The 25,022-nt window shown below is 39.0% G+C and overlaps 1 protein-coding gene across 3 annotated transcripts in view; it reads left to right on the forward strand.

The window, feature by feature from the left end:
- The window catches only part of TRIO (trio Rho guanine nucleotide exchange factor), a 539,453-nt gene that overhangs the window by 396,910 nt on the left and 117,521 nt on the right, over positions 1–25,022 (forward strand). For all 3 annotated transcript variants that reach the window (XM_075826894.1, XM_075826893.1, XM_075826892.1), the window contains 3 exons: positions 6,858–6,950; positions 7,629–7,740; positions 22,281–22,471. In XM_075826894.1, coding sequence (XP_075683009.1) covers positions 6,858–6,950; positions 7,629–7,740; positions 22,281–22,471 — 396 coding nt within the window. The remainder of the gene's footprint in view (positions 1–6,857; positions 6,951–7,628; positions 7,741–22,280; positions 22,472–25,022) is intronic.

A 25,022-nucleotide genomic window follows, 5' to 3' on the forward strand; every position in this document is an offset into this window, starting at 1 on the left:
GGAACAAGACACGAGTGTCCCCTGTCCCCCCTTATCTTCTCTGTCACTGTGGAACCACCACAAAACAGAATATGGAGGGGTTCAATGTGGGTGATAGAGAAGGGAAAATTATCCTTTACGCCGATGTTAATTTTTTTTTAGATTACTCCAAATCACTATCAAGGGTAAACATTTGTTTATTTTTGCCCGATACTCTGGTGTTAACATTAAAGGGAACTGGTCAGCAGATTTGAGTCCTCAAAACTGCAGACAGCGCTATATACATGGTGGGTAGTGCAGCTTAACCATACCTATGATTTCAGTCATGCAAATTACATGACCAAGAAATGTTTTGATGTCTCTGGCACAGCAGTCGCAAGTTCCGCTCTCTGATCTGAGTGACAGATATAGCGGTCTCCTGATTAAACGCTAAAGCCTGGCCGCATTCGGTGCAGAGAGTCTGAAGCACTGAACATGGACAGGCCACCTCAGTGGCACTTGCAATCCCAGCGCTATCAAGAGCTGTAGTCCAGTCTTACTCATTAGACATTGAGGTGAAGGGTGACCTCGGCATCTAAAAAGGTTGACAGAGGGATGGGGCTCCCCTTTGTATGACCATCAGTGTCCCATGATACGATTGCAGGGTGCCGATGTGTTACCATGGCGACTGAGTTCCTAACAAAATCCTCTAGGTCTGCCATAGCTATGTTTCTACACCGTTGACATACAGAGCAAAAATGCTCTGGTATACTATGTATTTCAAAGCATTATACAAGCGATCAAACAATCGCAGCTTTAAAGAGACTCTGTCACCACATTATAAGTGCCCTATGTCCTACATAAGGAGATCGGCGCTATAATGTAGGTGACAGTAATGCTTTTTATTTAGAAAAAATATCTATTTTAAACCACTTTATGAGCGATTTTTAGCTTTATGCTAATGAGTTTCTTAATGCCCAAGTGGGCGTCTTTTACTTTAGACCAAGTGGGCGTTGTACAGAGGAGTGTATGACGCTGACCAATCAGCGTCATGCACTTCTCTCCATTCATTTACACTGCACTAGCGATATAGTTATATCGCTATGTGCAGCTACATAAACACACTATAACATTACTGCAGTGTCCTGATAATGAATATACATCACTACCAGCCTGGACGTGATGTGTATTCAGAATCCTGACACGTCTGTAGCGTCTCTGTGATATTTACAGCAAGGCAAACGTAATCTCGCGTGATTACGATGTAACCTGTCATTTCAAACGAGATTACGTTTGCCTTGCTGGAATCTCACAGAAAAGATTCAGAAGTGTCCGGATTCTGAATACACATTACGTCCAGGCTGGTAGTGATGTATATTCATTATCAGGACACTGCAGTAATGTTAGTGTTTGTGTATGTGGCTGCACATAGCGATATAACTATATCCCTAGTGCAGTGTAAATGAATGTAGAGAAGTGCATGACGCTGATTGGTCAGCGTCATACTCTCCTCTTTACAACGCCCACTTGGTCTAAAGTAAAAACACGCCCACTTGGGCATTTAAGCATAAAGCTAAAAATCGCTCATAAAGTGGTTTAAAATAGACAATTTTTCTAAATAAAAAGCACTACTGTCACCTACATTATAGCGCCCATCTCCTTTTGTAGAAGATAGCCCACTTATAATATGGCGACAGAGCCAATTTAAGTGTAGTCCTTAACACAAAAAATAAAGCTAACTTTAATGAAGTTTACTTGTTCGTTCTAAAAAAAATATTTTGTTTGAAAATAGTAAACAATAAAAAAATACACTGCTGCAATTGTAACGACCCCTAGAATATAGTTAACATAATATTTATACCACACAGTGCATGGCGTAAATAAAAAAAATTACGGCTACGTCAACCGAAAAAAAAGTTATGGCACTGCGGCCATTGCTTTAATGGTGCAAAAGTAATAAAATAAAAACAATACAAATTTGGTATCACCGCATCCGTACTTACCCGTAGAATAAAGTTAACATGTTACCACATGGTAAACACTGTAGAAAAAAAAATCTAAAAAAAAAACAGTGACAGAATTCCTGTTTTTTTTTTTCCATTCCCCCTCTCAAATAAATCAAAAAATGTTAGTTATATGTATACCAAAATGGTGTTAATAAAGACTACAACTTGTCCTGAAAGAAACAAGCTACAAGGATGAAAAAATCAGTGTTAGAACTTAAATGCGATGATGAAAAAAAAAAAAAATAGCTTGATCTTGAAAACCCAAAATGGCCGGTACAGGATGGGTTAAGTGTTTAGTTTTTACAATTTCAAAAATACATTGGGCAACGAAAACTTGAATCAGGCTTCACTTATCCAAACGGTCAGTGAAAAGGGTAGAATTTGGAATTAGCTTCTATTATAATTTTTGGGCCATGTGGCGTTCGCTATAAAATGTTCTTTCTGCCACAAGTTTTATACTTCCTTGTAAACGCACCATTTTGGGTAAAGGAATCCTGTTTTCAGACAGTGGATGGTACATATAATCTGGAGGGAAAAGAGGCCAAGAGTAACATACAGTAAAATGATATATCCAATTGTGGAAGGGGGACATGTAGCACTCAATCTGAAGGTGTACTATTTGGCCAGCCAATTTGTTTATTATATACAGTGAAGGAAATAAGTATTTGATCCCTTGCTGATTTTGTAAGTTTGCCCACTGTCAAAGACATGAACAGTCTAGAGTTTTTAGGCTAGGTTAATTTTACCAGTGAGAGATAGATTATATAAAAATTAAAAAAAACAGAAAATCACATTGTCATAATTATATATATTTATTTGCATTGTGCACAGAGAAATAAGTATTTGATCCCCTACCAACCATTAAGAGTTCAGCCTCCTCCAGACCAGTTACACGCTCCAAATCAACTTGGTGCCTGCATTAAAGACAGCTGTCTTAAATGGTCACCTGTATAAAAGACTCCTGTCCACAGACTTAATGAATCAGTCTGACTCTAACCTCTACAACATGGGCAAGACCAAAGAGCTTTCTAAGGATGTCAGGGACAAGATCATAGACCTGCACAAGGCTGGAATGGGCTACAAAACCATAAGTAAGACGCTGGGTGAGAAGGAGACAACTGTTGGTGCAATAGTAAGAAAATGGAAGACATACAAAATGACTGTCAATCGACATCGATCTGGGGCTCCATGCAAAATCTCACCTCGTGGGGTATCCTTGATCCTGAGGAAGGTGAGAGCTCAGCCGAAAACTACACGGGGGAAACTTGTTAATGATCTCAAGGCAGCTGGGACCACAGTCACCATGAAAACCATTGGTAACACAGTAATGGATTAAAATCCTGCAGTGCCCGCAAGGTCCCCCTGCTCAAGAAGGCACATGTACAGGCACGTCTGAAGTTTGCAAATGAACATCTGGATGATTTTGAGAGTGATTGGGAGAAGGTGCTGTGGTCAGATGAGACTAAAATTTAGCTCTTTGGCATTAACTCAACTCGCCGTGTTTGGAGGAAGAGAAATGCTGCCTATGACCCAAAGAACACCATCCCCACTGTCAAGCATGGAGGTGGAAACATTATGTTTTGGGGGTGTTTCTCTGCTAAGGGCACAGGACTACTTCACCGCATCAATGGGAGAATGGATGGAGCCATGTATCGTCAAATCCTGAGTGACAACCTCCTTCCCTCCACCAGGACATTAAAAATGGCTCATGGCTGGGTCTTCCAGCACGACAATGACCCGAAACATACAGCCAAGGCAACAAAGGAGTGGCTCAAAAAGAAGCACATTAAGGTCATGGAGTGGCCTAGCCAGTCTCCAGACCTTAATCCCATCGAAAACTTATGGAGGGAGCTGAAGATCCGAGTTGCCAAGCGACAGCCTTGAAATCTTAATGATTTACAGATGATCTGCAAAGAGGAGTGGGCCAAAATTCCATCTAACATGTGTGCAAACCTCATCATCAACTACAAAAAACGTCTGACTGCTGTGCTTGCCAACAAGGGTTTTGCCACCAAGTATTAAGTCTTGTTTGCCAAAGGGATCAAATACTTATTTCTCTGTGCACAATGCAAATAAATATTTATCATTTTGACTATGTGATTTTTTTGTTTTTTTTATAAATATAATCTATCTCTCACTGGTAAAATTAACCTAGCCTAAAAATTCTAGACTGTTCATGTCTTTGACAGTGGGCAAACTTACAAAATCAGCAAGGGATCAAATACTTATTTCCTTCACTGTATGGACAGTGGTGTCAAGGGCCCCGGCTAGAGCGCTTGTGAAGCTCCGGCCGGGGACTACGGCATTATATCTACTGACTTCACTGTACATATATGTATAGTAGCATCCCCGGGCACAGCGCTTCAGGCAGCACTCTGCCAAGTGGTTTGGGCGACATATTCCACAGAATATCTATACAGTGGGATACTTTTTAACCTTCCGTCTGAGGACTCCCTACGTATACCTAAGGCTTTGTTCACACAGTGCAGATTTGCTGCAGATTTTGCATGCATTTTTCTAGCCGAAACCAGCAGAGCAGACCTACAAGGCCTTCCTTTATATATTTATTCTATTTGGGTTCCGTACCTGGTTTTGACTTAAAACATACATGCAAAATCTGCACTGGGTGAACAAGGCCTTATAGTCTGAAAAAATACGGTACATTTCCCTTCTATGGTACATTTTCACAATAGGAAGTCCTGAATTTACAAAAAAAAGGGGTGAATTAAAACAAAGTATTTTCTTTTCACATCTTTTGCAGAGTTTTTTTCGGCTAAAACCGGGCAAAAAAAAAAACACTTCAAAATGTGATTTTCTGGCTCCCAGTGATTTTAATGGGAGGTCAGAGGCAGAACCACTCGACGAAAGAGCATTTTTTTTTCTGAAAGCGGCCAAAAGCTGCCAGGGGAAAAGAGCCTCCCATTGAAATCAATGGGGGAGGGGGGCGGCAATTTGGGGTGTTTCTTGGCGCTGATTCGAATGCGGTTTCCACATCGAAATCAGCATAAAAAAAACCTAACTACCCCAAATAGATAGGCTGGAATTCTTTTGTTGCACTTTCAAAAACAGCCAGAAGAAACACATCTAAAAAACTCATGTGATTTTTTTTTTATTTTTTTTTTATACCCTTGTTTGTTTGTTTGTTTGTTTGTTTTTTAAATGTTTTTATTGTTTTTTCATAAGACAGAGTAAGGCTGGGTTCACACAGTTTTTTCTACGAGTTTTTTAACGTGGAAACCGCGCCGCAGAACTCGTCAAAAACGGCCCGAAAATGCCTCCCATTGATTTCAATGGGAGGCGGAGGCGTCTTTTTCCCGCGAGCAGTAAAACCGTCTTGCGGGAGAAAGAAGGGACATGCCTCAATGGCCGCGGGCGAAAAACGCAGTGAAAATCGGCGTGCAGGGAGAGGAAAATCTGCCTCAAATTTCCAAACGGAATTTTGAGGCAGAATTTCCGCCTGCAAAAAACTCTGTGTGAAACAAGCCTAAGGCTGGGTTCACGCGAACTATTTTCAGGCGTAAACGAGGTATATTATGCCTCGATTTACGCCTGAAAATACGGCTACAATACGTCGGCAAACATCTGCCCATTCATTTGAATGGGTTTGCCGACGTACTGTGCCGACGACCTGTAACTTACGTGTCGTCGTTTGACAGTTGTCAAACGACGATGCGTAAAATGACTGCCTCGTCAAAGAAGTGCAGGACACTTCTTTGGATGTTTTTGGAGCCATTTTCTCGTAGACTCCAAAGAAAACAGCTCCAAAAACGGACGTGAAAAACGTGAGTTGCTCAAAAAACGTCTGAAAATCAGGGGCTGTTTTCCCTTGAAAACAGCTCCGTATTTTCAGACGTAATTGCAGTTATCGTGTGCACACCCTAAGAAGAACATAAATGCAGTGTTGGGTACACTGCCCATTGTATCAGCATAATAATAACACGGAGTACTCACGTATAGTAATCAAGTCAGAAATAACAAAGATAGCAACAGTAATAGCCCCCTCCCCTCCCTTCCCGTGTGCATGAGGGGAATCTGCATTATTAATGAATCAATCCAATCCCCAATACCATCTTATCCAGAGATAGAAACTGGTGTGCAGCCCTGGAGGATTTCCATAAGGGTATGTGCACACACACTAATTACGTCCGTGATTGACGGACGTATTTCGGCCGCAAGTCCCGGACCGAACACAGTGCAGGGAGCCGGGCTCCTAGCATCATAGTTATATACAATGCTAGGAGTCCCTGCCTCTCTGCAGGACAACTGTCCCGTACTGTAATCATGTTTTCAGTACGGGACAGTAGTTCCACGGAGAGGCAGGGACTCCTAGCATCGTACATAAGTATGATGCTAGGAGCCCGGCTCCCTGCACTGTGTTCGGTCCACTACTTGCGGCCGAAATACGTCCGTCAATTACGGACGTAATTAGTGTGTGTGCACATACCCTCAGAGACAAATTGGTCTGTTCAAATAGTCCAAATCTAGATTTAAATCCCTTGACAAAAAGGTAAGCAAGATAACTTATTGATCTTTATTTAGATTATCAGACTAGAATGGATTTAAATATGCTTTCTCTCTCTATTTAAGATTTGTGTAAAATATTAATTACAAGTGGTCATTAAGTCACTTTCCTCTTACAGACTGCATAAAACATTGAAATACAATAAGTGTGAAAGTTTTGTCGCTGTTGAATCTATTTATCCATGCAACACTTATGTTAGATTCAATGTAGATCCAATTAAAATATGCAATCATTAAAATGATCACATATGTAGGGCTGGTTCTCGGGTAATCTACACACACTGATCTCCGTTAACTTTCAACTGCAGCTTTTTTCGCTGATGCTTTTTCTCCTATACTTGCATCCAAGTTTTTTTTTTCATTACTCCACAGGAAATTCAGCAGCGGCATGAATTAGCAAACTCAATTTCTTCTTATCTTATTAAACCTGTACAACGGATAACGAAATATCAGCTTTTGTTAAAGGTACGTTTATTTGTTCCTTAGTACATTTATCTTTACATTCCTATGTGCATTTCTACAACCAATTTTTTTTCTATTTTTATTGCTTGAATGCATCTAGAATAAAATACTTAGAAAACGTACAAAACAATTAAAACATTTTTACCTACTCCTATCAGACCTACCAACATAATTACAGAGTACAAGAAAACCCTGTGTGAAATGGGATTGTGCCCTCATGTGTTTCTCTACTCCCTCCTGCAGTAGAGTAGGTTACAATGACTAGACTTCAACCAGCTGACAATCAGCCCAGCACATGACACTTTATGCCCGCACCAACGCATTTCCTATACAGTCATACAACTCTTGGTTGAAGATATTTAACCCAATCACTGTAAAAACACAGTTTATCCACTATGAAAAGTTTAGGTACATTCTCCATTAAATAACAGTACCTGATCACCACACATCTTAAACTCCATATAAACGCTGCCATGCCCTGAATAATTTCCCCCTATGATGTGCCCAAAGCCACAGCATCCAGAGCAACTGGGGGATCCTGATGAACTATTTATGAGCAAACCAGTTTTACACATGGCATCAGGGCTGGACAAGGACTAGAATGGAGCCTTTGCATATAAACCAAACCAGCACAAATAATGTGAGTGTTATGGAAGTTTTTTCCTTTTTCTCCTAATTCAGGAGCTCTTGACGTGTTGTGAAGAAGGAAAAGGAGAAATTAAGGATGGTTTAGAAGTCATGCTTAGTGTTCCAAAAAGAGCAAATGATGCAATGCATCTTAGCATGCTAGAAGGTAAATGGAACAGACAGTAATTATATTGTAATTATGTTGTATGTTCGTTGTAATTATTATATTATGTCAATTACTTTTATGTTCGTTGTAATTATTATATTATGTCAATTACTTTGCTGCTTAGTTCAAGGTTTCTATAGTTACCTTTACATTTTATGGCTAGGATCACACCTGCGTTCGGTTTTCCGTTGTTTTACTGCTACATAGGAGCAACAACTAAAAAAAAAATTAGTACTGGCTCCGTCGCATGATGGATACCAACACCGCCTAAGAGAACCCATTGACTTTATTGGATTCTGTCGTGTTTCCGTAATGGTGTCTGATGTTTTACCAGAAAAAATAGCGCTTCGCTGTTTTTTTTACAACATTTTTGACTCATATATTTTACATTTGTACTTTGTTTTTTGTTTTCTATAACCTACTATACTTGTTTCACTGCCAGGGATTCATGGACATTTTGCACCTCTTAACACACAAACAAATAAAATTGAAAATATAAAATAAAAAAAACTCCTGTTATAACCCCATACCCATGTATTTTCTGATGAATGTTGACCGTTTCGCATTGAAATTTGCCACTATCCTGTCTGAAAAAAAACAATAATTCAAGGTGTACGGAATTCATTCATACCAAACATGCCTATGAATGCACGTGCATGTCTAAACAAATCTGTCAAAAATACAGTAATGTAAAATTCTGACTTTTTTTTTTTTTCTTGCAAATCTGAGGAAAATGGGAATTATGCAACCCAAAGCACTTGTACAACCAAAACCAACATATGCTCCTAACACTCATCAACACACATTTACCAAGAAATTGTTTGATTTAGCTCATTTTAAAAAAAAAAGGTAATCTAATAATTTGTGGAGACTTTAATAGGACTATAGACCCTAAACTTCATAGATACCCTTCAAACCTAAAAGATAAAAATTATGATCAAGCAACCTATTACATAGAGAGGAGCTATATGACACATGGAAAGTTACTCATACGTCTGAGAAAGATTTCACCTTCTTCTCCAATCCACAGATCACATTCACGTATAGATCGAATATTGGTAGACAAGTGGTTATTGCAAAAAATTACATGCACAAGTATTGACACAATTACGTGCATGCCCCATCCTCTATAACCTTCCAATAATCTTTTAATTCCACTCAATCCTCCCCATGTAGATTAAATAGTTATCTTCTTAATAACAAATCTTTTGTTTCCACTTTTGAAAACTCCCTGAGTACTTTTCACTGAATAATACTGATGTCATCTTGAAAACTACTCTGTGGTGTGCCCATAAATAGGTAATTTCCTCAAACTAGCCTCACTAGAAAAAAAAGAGCAAGATTATCTCAAGTAAAGGAACTCTCAGGCAAAATTAAAAATTGGGAAGATAAAAAAAATATTGTCTAACTTATTTGTGGAGATTAAAACCCTACATTGTCAACTATACCTAACTCTTCAGAATAATTATGAGCTTCATCTTCGGAAATCTAAATTCTGTCTTTATTGGCAAAATAATAAAGCTTCTTAACTCTTGGAAAACAAACTGAAAACAAAATCAGCTAAATCCAGAATTGCTTATCTCTTGGACAAGAATAACAAAATAATTCTTAATTCCTTTGACATTGCCAATAAACTTGCCAATTACTACTACTCCTTATATAATGCTAAGAATGACCCTAACACCATTCAACCGTCTTTAGAGGGCATAAATTAATTTTTGGAAGGTATGAATTTACCCTCACTTACCACTGATGAGCTAAAAATCTGAACAGAGACCTCTCGATTAGGGAAATTTCAGATGTTAAAAACTCTTTAAAGCTCAATAAATCCACAGGACCTGATGGTCTTACAAATGAATCTTACAAACATTTTTCCCATATAATAGTTCCTTACTTACTACAATGCTTCAACAATATTGTATCACTGGTAGTACTCCGAATTTAATGCTACATGCAATAATTGTCACCCTTCCTAAAGACTCCAGACTCTCACGCAAATTTTAGACTGATGTCTCTATTGAATTCGGATCATAAGATATTTGCCAAATTACTATCATCCAGACTATTCTTCCCTCCATTATTCATCCTGACCAAGTGGGATTTATAAAAGGTTGCCAAACCTTAGACGGCACGGGGAGATTTATTGACCTTATCGATGTTGTATACTCTCGTCAAATGCCTTCTCGCTGAATGCGCAGAAGGCGTCTGACAGAGTTAATTAGGGTTATCTGCGATTTAGTTTTGCAAAAAATTGGGTTTACAGGCCCTTCAGCAATACTCTCCTTGTACTCTTCTCCTAGTGCATTACTGTAGTCATCTGGTTTCTTATCAAAATCTTTTCAAATAACTAATGGTTCCAGACAGAATGCCCCATGTCTCCTCTCATTTTTGCACTTTTAATGGAGCCCTTTGCAAAATCCATTAGATCTTCCATCCTTATTTCTGGTATTTTAATCGGTAATGAAGATAACCAAACTGGTCTATTTGCAGATGATGTTTTAATTGCACTCAAGCCCTGATATTTCATTGCAGACAACCATCACATTGATTCAACATTTCAGTAGGACCTCTTGTTATAAAATTAATTCTTCTGAATGCCAAATCCTCAATCTTGGTATACCTCAAAAACCAAAAAATATCTTAGCAAACAAGCACAATTTCCATTGGGTCTAGGAAGAATTACCCTATTTAGGGATCAAACTTACCCCCCCCCCCCCTCAAAACTGTTAAATTTCAACTTCCTTCTCATATTGGCAACGATTAAAACTGTTTTAGCTAACCTCCAAACTCAAGGTATCTCGTGGTTAGGCAAAATAGCTGCGGTAAAAATAATTCTTCCAAATATTCAATACTTATAACAAAATATACCAGTGTTCATTCCCATTTCATACCTAAAGCAGCTCCAGAGATTAATTTTACAATTTCTATGGAACAAAAAGAGGTCAAGGATTAAAGCAGACATCCTATATCTACGTCCGAAACCAGGTGGCCTGAGCTGCCCTTCTATTCTACAATATTATAGAGCTTCTATCCTAGATCAATTACGTCCACTATGGCCTAATGACCAATCCAAAAGATGGGTTCAAATAGAAATGCATTTAATAACAATGATGGGTTCAAATAGAAATGCATTTAATAACAATGACCCACATAAAGCATTTTCTCTTAGTTGTTTCACACTTAAATTATTCTCGCCATCAAATATTATCTACCATTCAAGCTATTACATCCATTTGGCCTATTATATCAAATAAAAAGCAATTAATCTAAATTAATATTTACAATGACTCCTTAGACATTGTCATTCCTAATCTCTCACTTTCTAATTGGAAACATAATAATCTGACTAAAGTCCACCAACTATGGGAGAATGGTATTTTTGCCCCATTCTCTCATCTAACCTCAACGTATAATCTCTGTTCAAGGGATTTCTATAAATACCTTCAGATCAGACATCCTCTTCATAAACTACCTCCACCTCCAGTTGATTCTCATACTCCCTCCCCTCCTGAAAGGTGGCTTTCATTTTCTAACCGTTCCAACAAAGGGCTATCTAAATGCTATATAATCTACTTAACCCAGGCTCAGACCCTCTTACCCAATCAAAATGCAATGGGAATCTGACCTATCCCATCAATTCACGATAGACCAATGGGAAACAGCTCTGATAGCCACCCCTAAACACTTCCCTGAGTGTATTAACCATTTAGAGAACTCAAGTATGATATTCTATAGATGGCATTATACTCCTAATAGATTATCTCAAATATTCCCCAATTTACCCTCTATATGTTGGATATGTGATAATCAAAAGGGCACTTTTTTTTCATATGTGGTGGAAATGTACAAAGTCCAACACGGTATGGGTTAAAGTATTCCAATTATTGTCTGAACTATATAGTTCTAATGTTCCCCTTAATCCTGGATTGGCACTCCTTTCATTAGGATTAACACATTCCCTTTCAAACTATTCTCCAACATATGCTAATAACTACAAGGCATTCAATTGCCTCTACATGGAAAGAAATACCGAAATAACTTCACCAACTATAGGGGATACAATAAGAAATATGTATTCATGCCAGCAATTGTCATTCATGTCTGCATCTGCAGTTCATAGAAAGGATCTCTTTCTAAAAAGATGGAATATATGGCTTGAGAGTAAACATAACTCAACAAACTCTCTTACTGGTTGACATAACTTAATATCCATGTAAACCACTATGATGTGCCAATTTGCTTTCATACTTACTATTCACTGTATGTGATTACCATGGAACTTATATTTTGTTCTTTCTCTTTTTTTCTTATTTCCTTTTGTTTTACTTTGCATGTAGTAGAACAAAAAAAAATAAAGTCAATGTGTGTAACAAATAGATATACGTTTTAAGTATATTTCTAATTACAAGGTATTGTATATTTATGCAAAAATACTTTTTCAATAAGTATTCAATGTTTAAAAAAAAAAAAGTATATCTCCTCATCCAGTTTGCGGACAAAGAGGTGCAGTTCCTTGATCTATTTAAAGAGTTTAAATGTACAAAATATATTGCGGGACAAAAGAAAGTCCTTTATTTAAAATCTGCATTTATAGTTCTGTTAGAACCCGATTAGACAGATTAATAATTAGAAAAATTACTTTGTTCCCTGGATGTTAGGGTGTTTATGGATCTTGTCTCTCCCTGAGCAGGTAGTCTGATATTGGTGGGACTCTAAAAAGAAAACCCCTCTGGGTTCCCTCCTCTATCAATTCCCCATTTGGTTGGAGACCCACAGCAGTACTTTCGGTGTTATAGCATGCACTTCCCCTTTTCTCTCGGTATCTAGGGTGTGTCTGGTCTCCTGTTCAGATGAGGAAAGCTCCATGTTCTGATTCTGATATGTACTTGATTTGTTACTGAAATTAAAGCTTTTCCCCTCCTTAAACGCTTTGTAAACCTTTAAAAGAAATTATTATTATTTTTAAATAAAAATATGTATACGTGTGATGTATGCAACTTTGTAATTCTATTTTATTTATTATAAGCTGTTATTGATCACATCTAAGTTGTGAACTTAGATTTGATCGGTAATGTAACAGCTTGATCCTTCATGTCAGAGACACGCAGGAGCCACTGACACTGAATGCGTCAGTGCTGGTGACCTGATGGATACAGGTCTCAGCACTAGATACAGCTGCTCTGTATACAGAATACAAAGCAGCTATATCTGAAAAAGTTAAAATATTTTTTAATAAAATGTAATTAGAAAGTTGCACCAATCACACTCATACACATTTTTATTAAAAATAATAATAATTTTTCAAAGGTGTACCTAAACTTTAAAATCCTGAGTATCTCTGGCAAACTGGAAATGTTTTCTCTCCGTAATCTGGGCAGTGAATTTCTCAACATCATGTTGAAGTACTGTTTTCTTTCTTTCCTTAACCCGTTCCCGCAATTTCACGTACAGTTACGTGATGGGAACTGGTGTTTTAACGCAATTCCACGTAACTGTACGTGAAGGAGATGGAGCTGGCTCAGGAGCTGAGCCAGCGACATCACCGCCGGGTGACCACTATATGTTACAGCTGGCACACTGAGGTATCGGCCAGGACCGGAGCTAGCCTCCGATCCGGCCGATTAACCCCTCACATGCTGCATTCAATAGAGATCGCAGCATGTGAGGAGTTTATAGCCACCGGCACCCCAGCAACGTGATCGCTGGGTTGCCGGTGGCTGCAAAGGCGATCGGAGGCCTAATACTTTTTTTTTAACAAATGTTTTTATTGTGATTTTCACCATAAACAATTCTTTTACAATGAAACAGAAATATCAAAGCGACAAGGGCATTGTGATAATAACAACGATTGATATTATAGCAGAAGATACAGCTAATCCTGTGCATAAAAATGAGAAATATATGGGTGTCCGCCATGTCAGTAGCTAGGTAAGGAACAATGCCCCTATCAGTACAGTAAATCATAAGAAATAAAATAACAGCAAATCAAAAATAAATCAGCACTTTGCTCAAGTGCAGACAAAAGTTCCTATGTGGAACTTAGAACCTAGAACCAGCCATGTTCCCCAAAACACCGCCACCCAGCAAATATTGTATACCCTATTCCCTTGTGGTAGGCACAGGCATAAATGCCCCAGTGTATTAATGGGAAACCTGCGGTCCCGCCTAACAGGTTCCAAAACGTAGGTCCGGGTTTCAGATGGAGGCCTAATACTTACCTCCCGATCTGCCAGCAACGAAATCCTCCTAGGCCCCGCACGTCGACGGGGGCCCAAAAGGCTTTTGATACCATCGGCAAGATGGCGCCGGCTCAGCTTCTGGCTCATGAGCGTAGCCGGCGTCATCAGCAGTGGGTGTTTTCTGTATGTTACAGCGGACATTCCACTGTAAAGGCAGGAACCGGAGCTAGCTCCAATTCCTGCCATTAACCCCTTCAATGCAGCGATCCAATGCGATCGCTGCATCAAAGTGGTTTGTATCAAATCGGCAGCCTGCCATGCGATGGCAAGGCTGGCGACTGCTACTATGGCAATAGGAGGCCTAACAATGGCTTCCTATCTGCCATTACGGAAGCCGATTAGGCCCTGTCCGGAGGCGGAGCCACATTGGCTTGCTGTCAGTGAACAACTGACAGTTCTAATACATTGCACAACATAGCTAGTGCAATGTATTAGAACATCAAACAAACAGTTGGAGCTTCAAGTCCCCTAGTGGGACTAAAGAAAAGGGTAAAAATAAAAGTTGTAAAAAATACAATAAAAGTTTCAACTAATAACATAAAACACAATCGCCCTTTTTCCCTTATCAAGTCATTTATTATTGAAAAAAATAATAAAACCATACATATTTGGTATCGCCGCGTCCTAACGACCTGAACTATAAAAATATTATTTATTCCGCACAGTGAACGCCGTAAAAAAAAACCCCTAAAAAATACTGACATAATTGCTATTTTTTGGTCACTTTGTCTTCCAAAAATTTAAATAAAAAGTGATCAAAAAGTCGCATGTACCCAAAAATGGTACCTATAAAAACTAAAACTCGTCTCGCAAAAAACAAGCCCTCATACAGCTGCGTCGACGAAAAAATTAAAAAGCTATGGCTCTCGCCACATCGCGACAGAAAAAATCCATTCTCTTTACAAAATTTATTTTATTGCGCAAAAAGTTGTAAAACATAAAAAAGTGCTGTAAATTAGGTATCGCCGGAATCGGACTGACCCGCAGAATAAAGTTAACATGTGAACGCTGTATAAAAAGAACTAAAAAAATATGCCAGAATTGCTGTTTTTTGGTCACCTGGCCTCCCAAAAAAAAAAGGATAACAAGTAATCAAAAAGTCGCATGTGCCCCAAAATCGTACCAATAAAAACTACAGCTCGTCCCGCAAAACAGCCTTCATACTACTATGTCTATGAAAAAATAAAGTTAGTTAAGGCTCCAATAAGTCAGGAAAGAAAAATATGCAGTTGTGCCGACCCGAGGGGAACATTTCTTCTGTTTCAAGTGGCGAATTATCAAGGCCCATAAAATTAGGGAACCAGGAAGGGGAGGGCCCAAACATATCTGCTGGAAGCGAGTGCGCCCCGTGTTATACCAGGACAACACTTTCCCAGCAAAATTCCCCAAACTGCAAAGATGCCAAGTGTGGACCAAAAGGGGAATAAGGAAGGACCATTTATTAGTGAGGCACCGGCCTGTGCAGAAAGGATTGTGTCACAGCGTAATAAATATCTATGGATTATTTTATTGTTTTTTTTTACCCCATTATTATACCACCTGACTATGCCCCTTATATATTCCGCCCGGCTTACATGTACCCCCACATTATAAACGGAAACACCAGTAAAACGCCAAACAAAACTACTACCAAGCAAAATCCACGCTCCAAAAGCCAAATAGCTACCTCCCTTCTGAACCTTACAGTGTGCCCATACAGCAGTTTACTTCCACATTTATGGCATCGCCATACCCGGGAGAGCCCTTTTAACCATTTTTGGGGTGTGTGTGTCTCCAGTGGCACAAGCTGGGCACGACATATTTGCCACTGAAATAGTATATCTAGGGAAAAATTAAAATTTTTACTTTGCACTTTCCACAGTGCAATTATTCATGGAAAAGGCCTGTGGCTGAAAATGCTCACTACACCCCTTAATAAATGCCTTGAGGGGTGCAGTTTCCAAAATGGGGTCACTTCTCAGCAGTTTCTTTTATTATTTCACATCAGAACCTGTGCAATTGTGATCTAATACTTTGTAAATTGCCAAATTAGGCCTTAAAGAAGCACTGTCACCAGATTATAAGTGCCCTATCTCCTACATAATCTGAACGGCGCTGTTATGTAGATAACAGCAGTGGTTTTTATTTTGAAAAATGATAATTTTTGAGCAAGTTATGAGCAATTTTTGATTTATGCTAATGACTTTCTTAATAGACAACTGGGCGTTTTTACTTTTGACCAAGTGGGTGTTGTACAGAGGAGTGTATGATGCTGACCAATCAGTGACCAATCAGCATCATACACTTCTCATTGTTCCAGCCCAGCTTTTTCACTGCACAATCACACTGTTCACAAGCACGATATGCAGTGAAAGAAGCTGGGCCGGAACAATGAGAAGTGTATGATGCTGATTGGTCACTGATTGGTCAGCATCATACACTCCGCTGTACAACGCCCACTTGGTCAAAAGTAAAAACACGCCCAGTTGTCTATTAAGAAAGTCATTAGCATAAATCTAAAAAGCAATTGGCGCTCCTTCCCTTCTGAGCCCTACTCTGTGCCCAAACAGCAGTTTATGACCACATATGGGGTATTGCCGTACACAGGAGAAGTTGCTTTACAAGTGTTGGGGTGCTTTTTTTTTTCATTTATTTGTTGAGAAAATGAACAATTTTCAGCTAAAACTACGTCTTATTGAAGAAAAAGGATTTTTTTTTATTTTCACTGCCCAATTCTAATAAAATCTCTGAAACACCTGTGGGGTCAAAATGCTCACTACACCCCTAGATGAATTCCTCAAGGGGTGTAGTTTCGTGAATTGAGTCACTTTTGAGGAGTTTTCACTGTACTGGTACCTTAGGAGCTTTGCAAAAGCGACATGGTGTCAAGAAACCAATCCAGCAAAATCTGTGCTCCAAACAGCAGTTTATGACCACAAATGGGGTATTGCCGTACTCCAGAGAAATTGCTTTACAAATGTTGGGGTTCTTTTATTCCTTTATTTGTTGAGAAAATTAAAAATTTTGAGCTAAAACTACGTCTTATTTTTTTTATCTTCACCAATTCTAATAAAATCTATGAAACCCCTGTGGGGTCAAAATGCTCACTATACCCCTAGATAATTTCCTCAAGGGGTGTAGTTTTCAAAATGCGGTCACTTTTGGGGGATTTCCACTGTTTTGGCACCGCAAGAGCCTTTCAAATCCGACATTGTGCCTAAAATATTTTCTAATAAAACGGAGGCCCCAAAATCCTCTAGGCACTCCTTTGCTTCTGAGGCCTGTGCTTCAGTCAATAAGTGCACTAGGGCCACATGTGGGGTATTTCTAAAAACTGCAAAATCTGTGCAATAGATATTGAGTTGCATTTCTCTGGTAAAACTTTCTGTGTTACAAAAAAAATAGATGAAATATGAATTTCTGCAAATGAAAAAGAAATGTGAAAATTTCACCTCTACTTTGCCTTAATTCCTGTGAAACGTCTAAAGGGTTAAGAAACTTTCTAAATGCTGTTTTGAATACTTTGAGGGGTGAAGTTTTTAAAATGGGGTGACTTATCGGGGGTTTCTAATATATAAGGCCCTAAAATCCACTTCACATCTGAACTGGCCCCTGTAAAAATAGCTTTTTGACATTTTCTTGAAAATGTGAGAAACTGCTGCTAAAGTTCTAAGCCGTGTAACGTCCTAGAAAACGAAAAGGATGTTCAAAAAACAATGCCAATCTAATGTAGACATATGGGGATGTTAATTGGCAACAATTTTGTGTGGTATTACTATCTGCCTTACAAGCAGATACATTTAAATTTAGAAAAATTCTAATTTTTGCAATTTTTCACTAAATTTTGGTGTTTTTCACAATTAAATACTGAATGTATCGAGCAAATTTTGCCAGTAACATAAAGTCCAATGTGTCACGAGAGAACAATCTCAGAATCGCTTGGATAGGTAAAAGCATTTCGAAGTTATTACCACATAAATTGAAACATGTCAGATTTGGAAAAAATTGGCTGTGTCCTTAAGGGGTTAAAGTCAGGTTTATTAGAAAATCTTTTAGTTGATTCAATACTCTCCTTTAGTACTTGGGTAGTCGATTATAAAATGTTCCTCTTCCTCTCAAGGATTATTCAATCTATCGTAGTTCAGGGGACTAACCCTCACTACACGGGGAATATTCTGATGTTCCAGTTAGGTTTTAAATTTCAGTACCTCCGACCAGGACCTTTCTTTATAGATCCTAGTGAGGTGTAGAAAAGAGGCCGTTATACATTTATATATATCTGCCAATATCTTGTGTTAAAAAGGCATGACGTTTAGAGAAGATAGTATTGTTTAACCACTTTGTAAATCACTTGTGCAGCCAAATTCTATGTAAATAGAAAAAAAAGTGGCTGTCACCATGAGTTACAATATTATAGTTAGGTGTGGGCCGCTTACCATACAAAAATGTAATCAAATAATCTAAATTAAAAAATGGCACTCACAAAATTGAAGCACACTGAAATATACAAAAGATAAGCTCTATATCGGTGCTGACAAATGTTGAATATGCAGTCCAGATATCAGTTAGCTGGATAAAGCTGAAGGAAGGGTTGGAAAATAAATCCTCTCTATTAAGCGATATGAAGGTAATATATTCATTGTTATAAACATGTGAATGGCCCTATCAAACGTAGATAGGCTATAAGTAATGCAATGTTGTTACAAAGCAGCTCAACATTTTATAAAGTGTCAATCTATGTGTAAAATGAAAGATAGTGTTAAATGGTGGACATACTCTTAAAGAGGCTCTGTCACCAGATTCTCAAATCCCTATCTCCTATTGCATGGGATCGGCGCTGCAATGTAGATAACACTAACGTTTTTATTTTGTTTTTTTTTTTAACCCCTTAATGACCGCCGATACGTCTTTTTACGGCGGTCATTAGTGGGCTTTATTCTAGAGCGCCGCCAAACTACGTCGCTGCTGTAGAATAAAGTAAACAGAGCAGGGAGCCGTGAAATCTCCCTGCTCTCAGCTGCCAGAAGCAGCTGAGGGCTGGGGGCGTCCCTGCTCTGCCGGGTGAGATCGATATTAGTATCGATCTCACCTGTTTAACCCTTCAGATGCGGTGCACAATAGCGAGCACCGCATCTGAATGGTTTTGCAGAGAGGGAGGGAGCTCCCTCTCATCTCACTGACACCCGGCGATAAAATCGCCGAGTGTCTGTGTCTTCTATGGCAGCCGGGGGTCTAATAAAGACCCCCAGGTCTGCCTGCAGCGAATGCCTGCTAGATCATGCCGCAGGCATGACCTAGCAGATGCCTGTCCGTTTTAAACGGACAGGCAGTAATACACTGCAATACAAAAGTATTGCAGTGTATTATAATAGCGATCGGAGGATAGTGAAGTCCCCTAGTGGGACTAGTAAAAAAGTAAAAAAAGTTTAATAAAGTTAATTTAAAAAAAAAGAAGTGAAAAAAAAAAAATGAAAAACCCAGCTTTTCCCCTTACACAATGCTTTACTATTAAAAAAAACTACAATAAAGCAAAAAAGTTACACATATTTGGTATCGCCGCGTCCGTAACGACCCCGACTATAAAGCTGTTACATTATTTAACTCGCACTGTGAACGCCGTAAAAAATAAAATAAAAAACAATGGAAAAATTGCTGTTTTCTGTTAATCCTGACTTAAAAATGTGATAGAAAGTGATCAAAAAGTCGCATCTACTCTCAAATGGTACCAATAAAAACTGCAAGTCGTCCCGCAAAAAACAAGACCTTATACAGCTATGCCGACGCAAAAATAAAAAAGTTACAGCTCTTCGAATGTGACAATGGAAAAATCTAAAAAATGGCTTGGACATTAGGGCCCAGAATGCCATCAGGGGGAAGGGGTTAAACTTTCATTTTTGGCCAAGTTATGAGCTATTTTCTATATATGCAAATGAGGTTTGAAATGGGTAACTTGGCGTTTTTTTTCGTTATGTCCAACTGGGCGTGTATTGTGTTTTTAACTGGGCGTGTTTACGTGTATGACGCTGACCAATCCGTGACCAGTCGGCGTCATACACTCCTCTCCATTCACTTACACAGCAACGATGTGCAGCCACATACACAGAGATTAACGTTAATCAAGTGTCCTGATAATGAATACACATGATCATCCAGCCTGGACGTCGTGTGTATTCAGAATCCTGACACTTCTGACTCTTTTTTTTGAGATTTCTAGCAAGAGAAACGAAATCTCGCGAGATTACGAGGTAAACGAGATTTCGTTTCACTTGCGATATATAAAATAGCTCATAACTTGGCCAAAAATGAACGTTTAAAAAAACAAAAAAAAACGTTACTGTTCTCTACATTGCAGCGCCGATCACATGCAATAGGAGATAGGGATTTGAGAATCTGGTGACAGAGCCTCTTTAAACTCCTTCTAGATGAAGACAATTTTTAATTTTTTCATTTCCATTTTTTCCTCCAAATGATTTCCAAAAGCCACAACTTCATTGTTTTTGTTATTGACATAGCCGTATGAGGTCTTGTTTTTTTGTGGGACGAGTTGTATTTTTCTGTGGCACTATGTAATGTACCATATGATGTACTGAGAAAATAAAAAAGATATATATTCAAATAGGGTAAAAACAGCTATTCCTCAATTGTTTTTTGTGTTCACCATACGGTAAAAACAAAATGTTAATTTAATTCTACAAGGGTCTATAGGATTATGGCGATGCCAAATTTCTATTTATTTTTTATTTTTTTAACATCTTTACGGTATATTCCCACGTAGCGTAAACAGTGCAGAATTTCCGTTTCTGTGTGAAAGTTCTGCAGCATTTTCCCAAAAGAAATTGACATGCAGCAGAATACGAATCTGCGCAAGAGTCAATTTCAGCACTACTGTTCTGCAATGTTTTTTACACAGATTTGTTGAAATACCATCCACGTTGCTGCTACTTTAATGTGCTGCGAAATTTTCTGACATATTCTTAGAGCCTAACTGTCGTTTTTGGGGTACATGTGACTTTTTTGATCCCTTTTTATTTAATTATTTTGGGAGCGCTAAGGTGGCCTAACTGCAGCAATTCTGGCGTTTGTTGTTTTTGTTTTTTTGTTTTTTTTTTACAGCATTCAATGTGTGGGTTAAATAATGCTATATTAGAAAAGTTGAGATATTTACGGTCGCAGCGATACCAATTATGTTTTTTGTCGTTTTTTTTTACTTTACGGAAAAAAAATGCAAAAGTTGTTTGTTTGTTTTTTACTTTTAATATTTTTTTTGTACAGTAAAAAAAACTTCTGTTTTTCTTTTTAGTCCCCCTAGGGGATTTGAACTAGCAATAGTTGGATTTCTTGAACAATATACTGCAATAACTATGTATTGCAGTATGTTGTGGGTTTTTTTACCGGCTCAAAGGCAGGGCTTAATAGGAGCACAAAGATGGCAAGCCTGGGGGCCTTCATTAGGCCCCCAGTCTGCCATGACAACCATCGGCACCCCGCAGAGCTGTCGGAGGGGGCTCTCCCACTCTTTCTAACGGCTTAGGTGCCGCGGTTCCTATTGACTCCTTGATTCCTATGAGGGGTTAAGTGGCTGGGAGCTGGGATTTGAGTTATCTCCCATCCCAATTTTTGCACTCAGTTGTCGGCTGTATTTTACATCCGATCAGCTTTTTTTGTAGCATGCTCAGCCCGTGAGCCAACGCCATACGCCTCCTTGGCAGCTGTCACGTAGTTATTTGACGTCATCAAGGAGTTAATCAAATAACCCCTATGAAAACAGCTTTTCTCTTTAAAACCGAATTTTTAAATTAATGAAACATATTGGATGCCCAAATCTTTCCATACAAATGTACAGTACACAGTATATTACTGTACATCAGTGTTTGAAATTCAATAATGATCTTGATCCATAAAGAGGACCTGTTCTCTCTCCTTACGCGTCTGTTTTAGTAAATAATTGTATTCCTCATGAAATAAATTATTTATTTATTTTTTTAGAACTCTATGTAGGACTGTTTTTCCATTATTCCTCATAGACTGGGTGTTTGGGGTATATCCTTCAACAGACTGAGAATGTCCAATAAGTGCTGATAAAGTAAGACTGTGTAGGGAAATGCATTTGAATTTCTAGGAGGATTAACAGAGGAATGGCACAACGCAGAGTTCTAAGTAAAGATGTTCCAGAATTGTTATTTCATGGGGAATAGAAGTACTTTCTAAAATAGACATTTTATGTAAGGTGACAGGTCTTGGTAATCCAAAGACAGGGGGTAACACTTGCTATAACATGTACTGTCTACTAGTTTAACCTTTTAAATGTTTTTTTATTTTCAGGATTTGAGGAGAACATAGACTCTCAGGGAGAACTAATTCTGCAAGATTCATTTCAAGTCTGGGACCCTAAAACATTAATACGAAAAGGCAGGGAAAGGCACCTTTTCCTCTTTGAGATGTCTTTGGTCTTTAGCAAAGAAGTTAAAGATTCCACTGGAAGAAGCAAGTATATTTACAAAATGAAATTATTTGTAAGTAGTGCCTTTTTATGTAGTGCAAAATACAGTTTTGTTTTTTTTTGTTGATCTTGTTTAATTTTGCACCCCTTAATGACGACCAATACACCTTTTCATGTTACATAGTTACATCGTTGATAAGGTTGAAAAAAGACACAGGTCCATCAAGTCTAACCTATAATCCTACCATGTTGATCCAGAGAATGGCAAAACCCCCATGTGGTGGATGCCTATTGCCTCATTAGGGGAAAAATTCCTCCCCAACTCCAAATATGGCAATCAGAATAAATTCCTGGATCAACGTCCCATCTCCAGAATCTAGTACTCATAACATCTAATATTATATATTTCAAGAAAGGCATCAAGGCCCTTTTTGAACTTGTTCAAAGAATGAACAATCACAACATCCTGTGGCAGAGAGTTCCATAGCCTCACTGCTCTTACAGTAAACAATCCCAGTCTGTGATGGTGGTGAAACCTTTTCTCCTCTAGATGTAGAGGATGCCCCCTTGTCCTTGTTACAGGTCTAGGTGTAAAGAGATCATTAGAAAGATCTCTGTACTGTCCAACTATATATTTGTACATTGTAATTAGATCGCCCCATAGCCGTCTTTTTTCAAAACTGAAAAACCCAAGTTTGATAACCTGTCTTGGTACTGCAAACCATCCATGGGCCATGATGCAATGGTTCTTTTTGGGCACCCCCCCCCCCAAACTTCTCATGGCCGATGGCCCGCAGCTCTCCTAAGTGACCCAACAATGCAGCACTAGCAGCCAGGGGCGTCACTAAGGACTTAAAACATCAGGGGAAATAGCCCCAATACATGTGTCCCCCCAAAAAAATGTGCGTATATATATGTTTATGTATATATATATATATATGACGGCATATCTATAGCACTACGACCCTATAGCTATGGATAGGATTAGATACAGCGGCTCAGCAGACAGTATCACACATGATAGGATTAAATATAGGGCCCAGCTCGCTGACATTGCGGCTCCAGCGCTGGACCCAGGAAAGGTAAGTATAAGAATTGTTTTGCTTTTTTATGTTACAAATTATTTTTGTGTGTTTGTGGTTTTTTTACAAGTTCAGTTGTTAGACTACTTCAGATTCGAGGACTACTTCGATAACGGCGTTTTTTTTTTTTTTCTCAATAAAATGTATAATGATGGTTGTGTGTGGAATTTTTATTTCAATAAAATATTTTATCTATGTCTTTGTATTTTTTTAAACTTTATTACTACCACCTTAGTAATAGCTGCTGGCTGATTGACAATGCTCATTACTAAGGCGGGGCTTAATGTTAGACATGAAGAGACTAACACTAACCCCTATTACCCCCGTACCCACTGCCACCAGGGGTACCGGGAAGAGCCGGGTACGATTCAGTACCCGACCATCTGCAGTGATGGAAGGGCACTGGCGCGGCCACAGGCTGTTATTATTAGGCTGGGAACCCCAAAAACAGTGGCCTTTCCCACCCTGGTAATGCCAGACTGCTGCTGCTGTGTCGTATCTGGCTGGTTATAAAAATGGGGGAACCCCACATCGTGCTTTCCAATTATTTATTTATTTTCTTTAAAAATTACAAGGGATCCCCCCCTAATTTTTCATAACCAGCCAGATACAACACCGCAGCAGCAGCCTAGCATTACCAGAGTTGGAAGGGCCACTGTTTTTGGCCTTTCCCAGCCTAATAATACCAGCCTGCGGCCGCCCCAGTGCCCAGCCATCACTACAGATGGTCGGGTACTGGATCGTACCCGGCTCTTCCCGTCACCCCTGGTGGCGTTGGGTACCAGGACAATAATGGGGGTTAGTGTTAGCCTTTTGACCGGCTAACACTAAGCCCCGCCTTAGTAATGGACGCTGTCAATCAGTTAGGGGCCATTACTAAGGCGGTAGCGATAAAGTTTAAAAAAAAAAAACAGACATAGAAAAAATAACCCCCACACAACCCTCGTTAACCATTTTATTGAGAATAAAAAAGTCGTCATCGAAGTAGTCCTTGAATCCGACATAGTCCACCGACCGAACCTGTAAAAAAAAAAAACAGTAGAAAGTAGTAAGCCTGTTCACATCACCGCAGCCCTTCCGTTGAGCGGTTCCGTCGGAAGTTTCCGCCAGGTAACCCCTCAACCTCAATTTCCGTTGGTTCTCAATGGTGACGAAAACGTTGCTAAAGGTTTCCGTTTGTCATCATTGTGACAGGATTCCATTATTTTGCCTTGTCTACTGCGCTATTTATTCCGCCAAAGCAACGGAACCCTTTCACAATGGTGACAAACATAAACCATTAGCAAATTTTCCGTCACCATTGAGATCAATGGTGATGCAGACGGAAGCTAAGGTTTCCATTTGCCTTTTACGTTGAGGGGTTAACCGACAGAAACCTCAGATGGAACCCCTCAACGGAAGGGGGGCAACGCTGATGTGAACAGGGCCTTAGATACAGGGCCCATGTCTATGTGTGATACTGTTTGTTGGACCCCGTATCTAAGCCTAAGGTAGGCTTAGATACAGGTTCCAGCAGACAGTAGTCTTATACAGTATAAGATT

This window comes from Rhinoderma darwinii, chromosome 5 (assembly GCF_050947455.1).
Source record: "Rhinoderma darwinii isolate aRhiDar2 chromosome 5, aRhiDar2.hap1, whole genome shotgun sequence".
In the NCBI taxonomy this organism is placed as follows: Eukaryota; Metazoa; Chordata; class Amphibia; order Anura; family Rhinodermatidae; genus Rhinoderma; species Rhinoderma darwinii.